This window comes from Brassica oleracea, unplaced genomic scaffold (genome assembly GCF_000695525.1).
Source record: "Brassica oleracea var. oleracea cultivar TO1000 unplaced genomic scaffold, BOL UnpScaffold00853, whole genome shotgun sequence".
NCBI lineage: Eukaryota > Viridiplantae > Streptophyta > Magnoliopsida > Brassicales > Brassicaceae > Brassica > Brassica oleracea.
The window spans coordinates 52,875-66,869 of record NW_013617481.1 but is presented as its reverse complement, the minus strand read 5'-3'; the positions used below and the strand labels follow the sequence as shown (position 1 = coordinate 66,869).

The window sequence follows — 13,995 nt, the reverse complement described above, 5'->3', positions numbered from 1 at the left end:
GTCTGCGTTTGGATGCCGCGTCCAGTTCACGAAACGAACAGGGCCTAAGAGGTTGAAAAAAAAAAACTTAATAAGGCACACGTGGTTACCTTTTTGACAAATTTAGAAATTAATATGTATATGGTTTAAATTGAGATATTCGACTGCCACGTGTTAACATTGTATTCTAAATATCAAAATAAATTTATTCGTTATCACCCGGTAGACAAAACATTGTTATCACCTGAGTATTTTCTAATTTAAACTTGAAACAATCATTAAATATTTAAATTACTACCACATTTTTTGGGAGTATCTTAAACTAGAATAAAACCTTTTTATAATTGCTTTAATTTAAATAATATCACGTTTATAATAAATATTACTACCAAATTTTTGACATTTTTAATTTATTATAAATGCAATATTATTTACAAATAAAAAATGTAGCAAAATATATGTTCTCAGTGATACTAGAACAATTGTTTCCAAAGTTTTATTTGAATTAAAGATGTATATATTAAAGAATTCATTCCAAAATCTCATATAAAGTTCACTTGGACTAATTTCTATCTTGTGAATTTATCATTAAATATTTTTCATGGTTATCTCAGATATTTTAATATACATTTATAAATTAACTATATTTATAAGGAGTCATGTATATCTTATAATCTGATACTTATTATTTTCAAAGTATTTTTATTTATTATATATCTAAATATTATAATAAATTATTCCACGCGTCAGAATATAAGTCAAATAATATCTAGTAAATTTATATTTCAAAGTTACTTTATAGTGTATTATATGTTTATGCACACAAATTAGTTATAATATATGAGTAATTAATTTAATTAGCTAAAAACAACTGGCAAGAGGAAATCAGCAAACAAACATTATAAATACAAATTAAAATTAAAAGATCTGAAATGAATAAAGAGGGAAATAAAGAAAAATACTATTTCTCCAAAACAAAAAAAAAAATATATATATATATATATATAATATCAAAAGGAGAGCAAATATTCTAAGAACATTGATACACTTACCTTACATATACACAATATATGTATAGATTTGTATATCTACTATATAAATAGCTAGAGTCACCCCAAGTCTAGCTAAACTGAAAAGGACAAGAAGCTTTCACATGACCCGAGCCACACCATTCATGGGGCCCTTTTACTCTCTCTAGGAAGTGATCTTCAATCTATCATCGAGAAATTCTCTTAAACCACTATGGCCCTGTTCGTTTCGTAAATTGGATGAGAATTCCAGACGCGGCATCCGCGTGCAGTAATTGGATGCAGCAATTAGATGTTGTTCGTTTGCGATTCTCGGAATTTTGGATCATGCGTCTGGAAACTGTATCTAGATGCAGTTATGTTCGTTTTGTATTTCTGTATTTTGTATCTGGATGAGTTTTATGTTAAATGACCAAAAACTCTTTATCTTTTATTTTGGTCTAAACATGTGTATAACTATATTTAAAAATTCAGTTTTTATGTTTTAACTTATAAAAAATTATGTTTAACTGCAAGTAAAATAGACATAAATAAAAATAAATATCAAATTCAATTTTTCATGTTTTATAACATTATAAAGTAACAATAATAATATATACACAAGAAAAATAGGACCAAACTTACCGGTAAGTTGTAAGCACAAAAGAAAACAATCGTACCGGAAACTATAGTCGAGCAGGTTACAAAAATGGGCCGGTTTGTTGACCACATCTAAATTTCCTGGTTTGACTGACATATCTAAAATAAGATGCCCCATTGTAAGAATATAGTACACAAGGAATCAATAGTGTCTGTTGTCTTGTGCTTCAGCTCATTGAACTCAACTCATCCTTTTGTTCCAAAAACGTAAGCCCCTGCCAAAAATAAGAATTTATATGACAGTACTAGAATCACAACTATACCAAAAATAAAACAATGTCTCACAAGTTAGAAATGCTGTTGCTTTTATTCCTTCCGGCTTAACAAGACTCAGATACCTTATTAATTTTTAAAATAACAGTAGAGGAGATAGGATCATAAAAGTAAAGAACTGATAGAGACACTAGGAAAAGACCAGCTTATTTTGGTAAAGATGTGATTTCACAAATGCTATGACAAGTTCAGATAGTAAGTTTGAGAGGCACAAATGCTTTCCATCTACATGTCACAAGAATAAGTACACAAATCAAAGTAAAGATTTTCTCACCTAGTTCCCCTTGAACAAGGCTGAGAAAGAAGTCCAACAACAGGATACTCAATAGGTGATGAAAGCCCCGCTGCTTCTGCAAAAAGTGGAAAATGGTAGAAAATATGTTAAAAGAACAAGTTTCAAGCTAAAACAAACCAACACACAAGAGGCATTAGAACTCTCACATAACATTAGAAATCTCACATAACATTTCAAGCTAAAACAAATTTCACAAAGCTCAACACAATACAACTTAACTTTTCAAATCACAAACATCAAAGCAAAGGGAGCCGAAATGCTTCAGAACAGAGACGCAAACGGAGCCGAGATGCTTTAGAACAGAGACAGTTACCTCAAAGGAAGAGATGGGTTTCCGAGACTTGTTGTTTCTGAGATGAAGCTTGAAACTTTTTGTTTCCGAGAACTCACCGGCGCAAGACTGCTAGAGTGAGACCAAAACAAATGAGATTTCCAAAAGGGTATCTAAGTTAGAGACTAAATGTGACGAAAAACTTACCAATCGAGCTTGAGAGAGAGGAGAGACTCGTGAGAGAGGGTGAGACTGCGAGAGAGAGAGAGAGAGAGAGAGAGAGAGAGAGAGAGAGAGAGACTGCAAGAGAGAGAGAGACTGCGAGAGCGAGAGAGGACTAGATTTAGGGTTCTGGGATCAAGAGTAAGAGAGATTTCATCGTTGAAGAGAGGTTGCAGAGAGAAGAATCAGATTTGCTTTGACAGCTACAAAACCAATTTAGGTTTAAAAATCAAAGGTAAAATTTGTAATTCTGAAGATAAATTAGTTGTTAAAAAAAAATAATAATAAATTAAGGGTATTATCGATTTTTAATACTTTTGGATGAGTTTACTGTTTCTGGAAGCGTTTAAAAATGTCATCCAGAATTCCCGAAAAATCTGGATGAGTTGTGAAACTGTATCAGGATGCTGCGCCCAACTTAACCTCATATTTCACACCAAACGAACATCGGTCCGCGTCTGCGTTTGGATGCCGCGTCCAGTTCACGAAACGAACAGGGCCTAAGAGGTTGAGAGAGAGAGACTGCGAGAGAGAGAGAGACTGCGTGAGAGAGAGACTGCGAGAGCGAGAGAGGACTAGATTTAGGGTTCTGGGATCAAGAGTAAGAGAGATTTCATCGTTGAAGAGAGGTTGCAGAGAGAAGAATCAGATTTGCTTTGACAGCTACAAAACCAATTTAGGTTTAAAAATCAAAGGTAAAATTTGTAATTCTGAAGATAAATTAGTTGTTAAAAAAAAATAATAATAAATTAAGGGTATTATCGATTTTTAATACTTTTGGATGAGTTTACTGTTTCTGGAAGCGTTTAAAAATGTCATCCAGAATTCCCGAAAAATCTGGATGAGTTGTGAAACTGTATCAGGATGCTGCGCCCAACTTAACCTCATATTTCACACCAAACGAACATCGGTCCGCGTCTGCGTTTGGATGCCGCGTCCAGTTCACGAAACGAACAGGGCCTATTTTTCCCAACACTTTAAAGTCATCTAGAGAGAGAAAGTGAGAGAAAATAAGAGAGATCTCCAACTTGAACTTGAGACACCATTGATTTCATTTTCAGCTTTATAAAATATTTTTGGAGTCAACGAAAATATCTAAGAAGAAGCAAACACCAAGAGTACGTCCGTCTTCTTCTTCTGGATTCTAGGGTTCTATTTGTTCTCCATTTTGATTTTCAATTCACTGATTTGATATATATCGAATTGTTTAATACCCGTTATTATTACAATTGTGGATATGGTTTTATTTGGTTTCTGATCAGTATTATCTCATGTAGTTAAAGGATTTTGTGTTGGGTCATCATCTTGTCAAGAAAATCACTCATCAGATCCATAGAAAAAGGTTGAATACTTTTTGAAAGATCTTGAATTGGTTCATCCTCTTGTCAAAAAGGTCGGGTACTTTTTGAAGATCTTGAACTGAATTTAGTCGTCAATCTTCTCATTAACCCTTTCATAAAAGAAAGCTGGATACTTTTTCAAGATCTAAATATTGGGACATCGTCATTTCAAGAATCCATATAACAAAGTTTGATACTTTTGATAGATATGTCAACGAGGGCGAGCACTCACCAAGAACCAGCAGAGAACGGAGCTAGTGGTTCAGACAACAACAACAACAACAACTTCAACTCGGCGATGAGAGAGCCCATGTTCGAGAAAGTGCTTACACCAAGCGACGTCGGGAAACTAAACCGGCTCGTGATTCCAAAGCAACATGCAGAGAATTACTTCCCGTTAGAGGACAATCAAACCGGCACGCTGTTGGATTTCCAAGACAAAAACGGCAAGATGTGGAGGTTCCGTTACTCGTATTGGAACAGTAGCCAGAGCTACGTGATGACCAAAGGATGGAGCCGTTTTGTCAAAGAGAAGAAACTCAACAACGGAGACACCGTCTCGTTCCACCGTGGCTACGTGCCCAACGACAACGAACCGGAGCAACGAAGGAACATATTGTTCATCGACTGGAGGAATAGATCAGACACAAATCTCTTACACAACATTAATCATCATCACCACCCGATCTTGGGGCCTCCTCCTTATCCAACGGCTAGTTATTATCCTGTGACAGAATATTCCATGCCGCATTACGGGAGGTTTCCATCTTTATATCATAACCAGTTTTTAGGGTATGGTTATGGACCTTATGGTAAAACTGTTACTGGAGGGCGTTACTACGCGGGATCACCATTGGATCATCATCATCGGTGGAATCTTGGTAGATCTGAGCCGTTCGTTTATGACTCCTGTCCTGTTTTTCCAACGACGAGTTTGACTTCGTCCTTGGCGATGTTGCCGTCTTCTTCTCCTTCTCAGCCGCCGCAGGAGGGCACGGCCAAGAAGCTAAGGCTGTTTGGGTTCGACGTAGAGGAGTCTTCTTCTTCAGGGGAGGCACGTGCCGAAATTGGTGTTGCTGGGCACTCTTCATCTTCTCCGGTTGTGATTAGAGATAATGAATCATCATGGAGGTCGCCACGTGGAGAAATGGGTGGATTGTCTTCTTCGGTTGTGAACTTAAGCGATGACGAAGACTACAAAAGGAAAGGGAAGTCTTTAGAATTTTAGACAGATAATTTCATTTATGTTCACCTCCATTTTCTCTAATTACCTTTTATTATAAAGTTTTGAATTTGTACTCTCTGTGCCTATCTCTAGCTAAGCTGACAAAGTTCCATGGTACATTCTAACCTAATGGGGAGTTCCAAAAGCTCTCTCTCTCTCTCTCTCTCTCTCTCTCTCTCTCTCTCTCTCTCTCTCTCTCTCTCTCTCTAACCCATATGGTCCAGTTTGTTTGGTACTGTTGTCTTTGCTTGATTTAAAGAGAATTGTAGCTTATGGCAGAGGACAAAAAAGAGAAGCTACGAAAGGACAATTTCAAGTTACAATAATAAGTTTGAAGAAGAAACACAAAAGATGTGTATATCTTTCATCTTTCTTTTTTTTTACTTTACCCCAAAAAAGAAAACTTCTACTACCTCTCATTTACTTTGTTAGTTTCTTGTTTCGTTAATTGCTTGTAACCGTCAGTCTTTGCGACCGTACGTGTCAGGTTCCGAATTACAAGTTAAAGATTATTTAAGTTAGGGATCTTGTTGATGTCATAAGAACCAATATCATATGCAAATTATTATAAATGCACTCATCATATACTGGAATAGCCCTGATAAAAGCAATAGAAAACAAAACTAGTTTGGGGTTGCAATTTTTTATATTAAAAACTATGATATCAATGCGCGGATCTTCAAAATCAGGCTATGTCAGGACTAGCTTTCTTTAATCTAGTCGATCGTCAAATCTGCTACGAAACAAAGAATTATAAATCTCTTTGAAAACAAATAACTATAAGAACAACTTTTTTTATTAGCTTTAGATACTACTCAAAATTAAATCTCTCGATATTTCTCTCTTAGATTTTTTGGAACACCTTTCCATTAGACATATATTTATATGAAAGACAATTCACTTTAACATGTGGAATATGAAAAACACAAACATAACCTAAATAAAAACTTCATTTTCCTATTTCTAGGTTTCTTTATTGTGTATATCTTAACATATTAAACATCTAATAATATGTTAAGTTTCCACAAGGTTGAAATTATCCAACATTCACCCCCTTAATTCCAACTTGAATTAGGGAGATCAATTTCTTGAACTCCGATTAAGCTCCTCATTTGCTTGAACATAATCCTTGCTAATGGCTTTGGAAGGGGGTCGGCCTTCTGCTCAACGCCCGGCACATGCTCCACTTCGATCTGTCCATTCTCCACACACTCACGAATGAAGTGATACTTCTTCAGTACATGCTTACCCCTTCCATAGAAAACTGGATTCTTCGTTAGAGCAATGGTTGATTTGTTGTCGATCCTAAGCTTGACCTTTTCGCCTTATTTGCTTAGTATCTCACTCAACAATTCCTTGATCCATATAGCTTGCTTCGCTGCTTCTGTTGCTGCCATGAACTCTGCTTCGCATGATGACAATGCAACCATTTGCTGCTTCTGCGATGTCCAAGTGATTAGTGATGAACCGTATAGAATGCATGTCCTGACGTGCTCCTCCCATCATCGAGATCAATGTTGTGACTGTTGTCACTATAACCAACGACACTCCTTGGCCCATCTCTCTTGAAGAACAAACCAAAGTTTGTTGTTCCTTTCACAGACCGCAATATGTGTTTGATGGTTTGTCCGTGAGAGTCTCTCGGATTGTGCATGTATCTGCTAAGAACACCTACTGCGTAACACAGGTCGGGTCTTGTGTGAAGCAGATACCTCAAACATCCTATGATTCTTCTGAACTCGGTAGCATCTATCTCTCGTTCATCTTCAGCTTTTGAGATCTTCAAACTCGCCTCCATTGGAATTTGAGTTGTGTTACACGCTTCCATCTTTGTGTCACACAGGATTCCTTGAGCATACCTCTCTTGCTTTATTATGATTTCGTCTGCTCCTTGAATCACCTCTATGATCCAAAGATCCAAAGAGATTTGTGATTGAAACTCCATTGATATCTATCTATTTATCTAATGCAGTTTTTATACCTTATTCATGTTATGAATTGCTTGACCATGTCTGAGTAGTTCTCTTGTTAGATTTTAGGGTTTAAATAGGTTATGAGGGATTAGCCCCAACTATAGATTGCTAAGTTGTGATATTCATCATTAGGATTATCATTAATGCCTGTCTCTAGATTAGCTACCTAGAACTTGCCCTACGAATTGTAGACATAAGCGACAGCTTGCATCTCACCCTGAATCCATCCTAACTGAGCTGAGACTTGCTCGAATAAGCGAGAGCTGATCTAGTAAGCTTAGAGAGCATATTCAATCTGCGCATTAACGCTTGACCAAGAGCATCGATCGATATTCCTATCGAATAATCGGTCGACGTTTCAATAAGTGTATCGATCGATATTCCTATAGAATAATCGATCGACACTGGTCAATAGACAAACCTAGAAAGCGAAAGCCTAAGGGTTTGTTATTAAGTGTTGAGCTCTATAATATCATGCATACAACTTATTACGCATCTGTAGGATTATGATTCTGATTACCTGAATAAAAACCCTAAGTCTAGCTATTTCCATTTAAGTACCAAAACCTCAATCAATCAATCGAGCAATTACTTGCTCACAAACTTGCAACTTTAAATTTAAATCATTAAACAACCTAGCTTAACAATTTTGATTAGACACTACAGAAAATGTGGGTATTAATAACATCATATTATAGCATTTATGATAATTTTACTATTGTATATCAATACTTGACTTTTTTATAGCGTTTATCAATTTAAAACACTATATTTGTTATCGCGGAAAAATAAAAAATTTAGCCGCGTTAATTTGCTAAATGTAGGCGCTTTAACATTGCAGATTCAAAATTAAATGCTATCAGTAAAGTAAAATATCTCTAATTTAGTCAAAAAACAAGTATTCTTTTCGACTTTAGTCTTTCTTTCTTTGACTTATAAACAAAATATTTTAATTTTAATTTTAATTTTCTTTCATTTCTCTTTGTTCTCCGTACGAAGAAAACAAAGTAGTCACAGATTCAATCTGCTTGGCTTCCTCAAATTCTCAGATTTGATCTCTAGCCACTGTCGATTGAAGCTTCACCACCACACTCTTTTTGAAACCGTCGCTCATCACCACCATCTCCATCCCTCTCATCCGCCATCTCTCTCTCTCTCTCTGATTTTGTTTTGATTTTACAGGAAGGTGGGTCGTGAGCAACTAGAGATTTCCGCCTCGCCGCTGCTAGGATGCTATAGTCACTGCCAACACCTCACTCTCATTCTCTCCCTTCTCCGGTGGTGGCGTCAATTCGAGCTCGACGATTGTTCTCAAGAAAGAAGATGAATTCGCGTTACCATACTCACTCCTCCTTCCTCAAGCTTCCTCATTTCTTCAGGCCAAAGGTCACCCCTTTACCCTTTGCGTGTGATTGGTCACCAATAAACAGAAGTTTGACACTTTCGAGTTTTTTTTCATGTCTCAGAGCTTTGTTCGCTTGTGTAGAATGATTAATATGTTTCTGTTTATGATTCTGTTAAGTTTAAGACAATTTCGAAATTAATCTGAGCTGTATAGGATCTGAGTTTCATTTGATCAGTTTATGTCTTTCTGATAGTGTAAACGTTTCATCAAAACTGTTCTTTTTTAAAAATCAAAAACCTGCAATGATTATGTCTTGTGTTTATTTCTTAGTGTCTGTTTCTTGTAGAACTTGTTACTTTCCTTAGATATCTTGGCAACGTTTGAAGCGGTTGATATTATGTGCTGTGTTTATTTCTTAGATGTCGGTTTCATTATGGTTATTATTTTTTGCAGTGGGTGAGTTGATTTGGGATAGCCTTGCAAATAAGTCATTGAATAGCTCCCTGCATCACTCTGCAAAGATGGATTGCTGAAAGATTGCAAGAGTCTGCAAAATCTTTCTCTGCATAACAATCCATTTCAATGGATGAGTTTCAGCTGGTAAGTAGTTTTATTCTGCAACCTCAAAGAACAAGCTTGTGATTGTATTGTTGTGTGTAACATAGCAATGGTGTAAATGTATATAGATGGAAGGGCTGGACCTTGAAGACTGTCCTGCAAAAGAGCCTCGTGGTCATGGGTTCTATGCATACTTCACTATAGCAACAAGGATAACATCACCAGATTTCATCACCGAGTTTATCTGTTGTATTTTGCAATGAGTTGTGTTTCATGTATTGATTTTGTGTGTTTTGAATCTTTAATGGAAAAACATAGGGTATTCTATGCTTTAGTTGTGTTTTATTAGAGTAAATTTTATTTATTAATCTTAAACATACCCTAAAAAGGATAAAAATGATAATTTGAGTTTTGATAAAAAAATATTTTTATATATAATATTTTTAGAGGTGTATATCCTAAACACTAAACCCCAAAACTTAATTCCAAACCTTATTGACCTATATCACATAAAACATTAAATTAATAAATAAAATTTTGATATTGAATTTTCAATTAATTTTCTATTTAATATTGAATTATGAATTATATTTTTAATAAATTTTCAGATAATTAAAAACAAATTAATAACACGAAACATTTGCTATTTTTGCTATCGGAAAAATTAAATAATGAGTTTTAATAACATTTGTATCATGTTATTATAAATATTAACAATTGCACACAAACTAACGCTATCGTTGTATAGTTAACTATAGCATAAAAAAAACTACTATTAAAAGTGTCGGACCTATTATAACGGGCGCTGTCAGAACGAACAAATAAGCGCTATTATACAGAACTCATAAGGTTTTCTGTCCGCTATTACTACCCTTATTTCCTGTAGTGAGATTTATTAGGTTCCCTAGCTCCTTGTGGATTCGATCCCTAAATACTACAACTGAAGCTCTTATTTGAGAGAGTAATTCACTCCTTAGGGTAGTTTGAGTGATATCAAAGACCTACAAAAAGGTTATTCGGTTGAAAAGATCAAGGAGTTTTAGTCTTAGAAACAGAGGTTATCGAAAGAAAGAAGAAGAGCCAGAGAGTATATTGTAACTGCGGTTAGGTTTGGAAGAGTCAGAAGCTGGCTAAGAGGTGAGTGAAATCATCAGAGTATCGCCGAAGTGAAAGCTTTGAAGAGTCGCAGCAAAGAGAAGAGAGAGTGACATTGAGCTAGGGTCTGGTATAGAGAGAGAGAGAGAGAGAGAGTTTCAGAGTTATGTCTGAAAGTTGGAGGTTGTGGATCTAATTCAACCAAACTCCGGATGGGCTTGTGCCTGCCCAAATATTCCTTGCTTGCCAAGGCTTCAACCTGAAAGAAAAGGAAACCCCCAAGTCTCACCCCAGGTTACGGATGATGATTAAAAGATGCATTTTATCTAATGAGAAAAGTTGATAAGTTTGTTATAACAGCATCATCAACTTGACAAGAAAAACCAACGAACTGATAAAGCACATAGAGAGAAAAAGAAGACGACTTAGCTCAAGATCGGGAGAGTGAAACTCGACGGAATTACTATGGTGGAGATCAGTCAGAGAGGACAAATCCGGGAGTGATTTACTGTCTTCATCTTTTAGATCTGAAATTGAGTCATCTATTTTATGTTCTTGTGATAACTTACTCTGTTTTGGGAATCACCATTGTTATGACATTGAAGCTTGATCAAACAATCGTGGAATGATGTAGCGGAACCTTTTAGGGTTTGGGAATACTCTTCTCATTGTTTTATATATCAGAAGCACTTTAGGGTTTTGAAATACTATTTCTTGTGCTATAAAGCTCGTTTATAAATCTTTTTCTTATTAAATCATCGAAAACTTAATACAACTCTAAGCATAAGAAGCCCATTTATATGAAAACCAAATAACTTATAAACTATTAAAAATCTTTAAGATAATTCTTACTAATTAAGATAAATATCGAAATAGTAATAAATTAGATAAACATAATATTTAGAATATATCTAAATACTCTCCCTGCATCTTTTTCTTTAGCCCTCAAATCTAAACCGTGGTCTTCAACTCAAAAACCTTCGATACTTAAAATTTCTACATGAAATCTTATTCTTTTGGCACTCTTCCGCATATAATATTCCTCAAATAAAAGAATATAAATCATACAACCTTGTCCAAAAGTCCAAAAGTCCAAAAGTCCAATTTGGAGCACCATCATCAATGAACGTGTAATCTTCACTGTCATTAAACTTGCTTGTGTGCACGTCACGGCTTCTACCATCTCTTTAATTAATGTTTCTTTCTTCTCCGAAGACATGTTGTAGTATGCTCGGCTGGATGCGCGAATCCAACACTGCCTGTTGATGACTTGGAAACTTTTGTTACGTGAGAAACTATTGACCACGCCGTTTTTGACCGTCACCACGGGAACATCAAATTCAACACCACCAAATTCTACTTCCACGTCCAAAACATTACCATTACGTTGAGGTGAAGCATCATGTAGCTTTTGGGGTGTACATAAAAGAGGCTCCATGGCTTGTTGTAACGTCTCGCATAGATTTTGTTTGAACTTCTTCAACTCCTTGCAGAGATCATGTTCGAACTTCTTCAACTCCTTGCAGAGATTTTTTTTAAACTCTTCCAAGATATCAATTATATTACGATATGTACATATCTAGGGAGAGTATATTACATTAAGATTTGATACGAAAGTATATTTTGTGTATCTCTGTTTATGGATATAAACTCTTGTATAAATAAGGTCTTGGACCTAAGGAATAAGAAAGAAAAAACGATTTCCATATACTCTGTTTCCTGACATGGTATCAGAAGTCTACTAGGGTTTTATTCATCTTTGACGGCTAGATCATCATTCTTCATTGATCATAGCTAACAATACTTGGGTGATACACAATGACCGACAGAAAGACAAGTGACGGAAGACTCGTTCCAGTGGAAACAACGAAAGAAACCATTGGAGTTCGAAGGAGAACTATATCTCCTTATGACTTGACCTCAAGCGACAACCCGGGAAGCATCATATCCCAACCGTTGCTTAGAGGATCGAACTATGACGAGTGGGCAACAAAATTGAGACTTGCTCTTGTAGCTCGTAAGAAGTTTGGATTCGTGGATGGTACTATCCCACAGCCCAAGCAAGACTCGACGGACCTTGAAGATTGGTGGACCAACAATGCATTGGTGGTCTCCTGGATGAAGTTGACGATCGATGCGAACGTGCGTACAAACTTGTCGCACCATGATGTAGCTCGCAGCCTATGGGAACATATCCAGAAGAGGTTCTCGGTGAAGAATGGTTCAAAGATCCAGAGAATCAAGACAGAGATTGCAACGGCTCAGCAGAGAGAACAGCAGATTGAAGCTCACTTTGGATACTTGAATAAGTTGTGGACTACGTTGACTGACTACCGGCCTATGAAGAGATGCAAGTGTGGATCTTGTACTTGCGATCTTAACTTAGCGCTTGAGCAAGAAAGAGATGAAGATCGAGTCCATGAATTTGTACGAGGACTTGATGATATCTACATACCGACTCGATCAGCTCTTCTTTCTCGGGTCCCTTTCCCGACATTGGACGACGTTTACAATACGTTGACTCAAGAAGAAGATTCTCGAATGGTTGTGAGATCATATACTGAGAAAACTGGAGGTGTGAGTTTTGCGGTGCAATCACAGCCGCGAAACAGAGGCTCTCCAGAAGATCGAGACAAGAGATCAACATGTACAAGTTGTGTCCGGATGGGACACTCTGCTGACACCTGTTTCTGGCAGATTGGGTATCCTCCATGGTGGGGAGATCGTCTTAGGAACAAAGGACCGGCGAACCGAGGAAGTGTTCAGGCCTCGACGAAAAACAGAGGAAAAGAGACGGCACTGGTCAATGCGATGGGAGCTCTTTGTGTGGGGTCTCAGGGAACCAGTTCATCTGCAATCACAGAAGCTGATCGTGTGGGGTTTAGTGCTCTGAATGAGACACAATGACGAACTCTTGTGTCGATGCTGGAGGAGAGGAAGCAACCGCCACCAACTCGTTTGTCTGGTAAGAATTTCTTTGAAACTTGGATGCTTGACAGTGGAGCAACAAACCACATGACAGGATCAAAGGATTACATTACGGATATTCAGTATATGGCACCAATCAATATTAAGTTGCCAGATGGTAGGTTTACGGTTGCTAATCAGAAAGGTTTGGTCTCGATGGGGACACATATTGAGCTTAAAGATGTTTTCTTGGTTGATGGATTAGATTGTCATTTGATTTCGGTTTCACAGTTGACTCGTGATAGTTACTGCATTTTCCAGATATCTGATAAGCTTTGTACAATTCAGGACCGCATCAAGAAGACCCTGATTGGTGCGGGTGAACAGCTGAATGGATTGTACTTCTTTAGGAGCGTGAGTGTAGCTGCTGCCTTGATGACTGGGTGCACGGATCGTTTGTCGTGCGACGTATGGCATCGACGTTTGGGACATCCCTCTTCTAAAGTTGTAGACAAGCTGAATGTTTCTGGTTTTTCTAATTCTGGTGTTTTAGACAATAAAGCGTGTGAAGTTTGTATCCGCGCTAAGCATTCTCGAGATTTGTTTCCAAACAGTTTGAATAAGACTTCTGCTCCTTTTGAATTGATACATTGCGACTTGTGGGGTCCTCATAGAACTCCAGCTCTGTGTGGAGCACGATACTTTCTGACTATTCTAGATGATTACTCATGTAGTCTCTGGCTTTACTTGTTGCCTAATAAACAACAAGCACCGACGCGTATACGACAGCTTTTCTCGCTGGTTAAGAGGCAGTTTGACACTCGTATAAAGACATTTCGATCGGA

The 13,995-nt window shown here is 36.9% G+C and overlaps 2 protein-coding genes and 2 long non-coding RNA genes across 6 annotated transcripts; 2 read left to right on the top strand and 2 right to left on the bottom strand.

Annotated features, from left to right (window-relative positions):
* Positions 1-1,595: 1,595 nt before the first annotated feature.
* On the bottom strand, positions 1,596-2,913 carry LOC106320235. Of its 2 annotated transcripts, none has more exons than XR_001265724.1 (4): positions 2,693-2,913; positions 2,528-2,614; positions 2,194-2,269; positions 1,596-1,861 (listed from the first exon to the last, which is right to left on the bottom strand). It is a non-coding gene; the product is annotated as an uncharacterized LOC106320235 (long non-coding RNA). The 2 variants fall into 2 exon arrangements; XR_001265725.1 differs by having other exon boundaries at positions 2,528-2,617; positions 2,693-2,707.
* Positions 2,914-3,673: 760 nt separating this feature from the next.
* LOC106320236 (B3 domain-containing transcription factor NGA4-like) lies at positions 3,674-5,301 on the top strand. 2 transcript variants are annotated; one of them, XM_013758602.1, is made up of 3 exons: positions 3,674-3,825; positions 3,991-4,100; positions 4,254-5,301. In XM_013758602.1, the coding sequence occupies exon 3, from the start codon at positions 4,256-4,258 to the stop codon at positions 5,273-5,275; it is 1,020 nt and encodes a 339-aa protein (XP_013614056.1). In that variant the 5' UTR covers positions 3,674-3,825; positions 3,991-4,100; positions 4,254-4,255; the 3' UTR covers positions 5,276-5,301. The 2 variants fall into 2 exon arrangements, with proteins under 2 accessions (XP_013614056.1, XP_013614057.1); XM_013758603.1 differs by lacking the exon at positions 3,991-4,100.
* Positions 5,302-6,728: 1,427 nt separating this feature from the next.
* Positions 6,729-7,100, bottom strand: LOC106320231 (uncharacterized mitochondrial protein AtMg00810-like). The gene has a single exon (XM_013758600.1). The coding sequence runs from the start codon at positions 7,098-7,100 to the stop codon at positions 6,729-6,731; it is 372 nt and encodes a 123-aa protein (XP_013614054.1).
* Positions 7,101-8,202: 1,102 nt separating this feature from the next.
* LOC106320232 lies at positions 8,203-9,307 on the top strand. The gene is made up of 3 exons (XR_001265723.1): positions 8,203-8,631; positions 9,044-9,190; positions 9,277-9,307. It is a non-coding gene; the product is annotated as an uncharacterized LOC106320232 (long non-coding RNA).
* Positions 9,308-13,995: the final 4,688 nt, after the last annotated feature.

Excerpts from the sequence above, each read along its gene's own strand:
- LOC106320236 (XM_013758603.1), top strand. The coding sequence starts at position 4,256 with ATGTCAACGAGGGCGAGCACTCACCAAGAACCAGCAGAGAACGGAGCT.
- LOC106320231 (XM_013758600.1), bottom strand. The coding sequence starts at position 7,100 with ATGGAAGCGTGTAACACAACTCAAATTCCAATGGAGGCGAGTTTGAAG.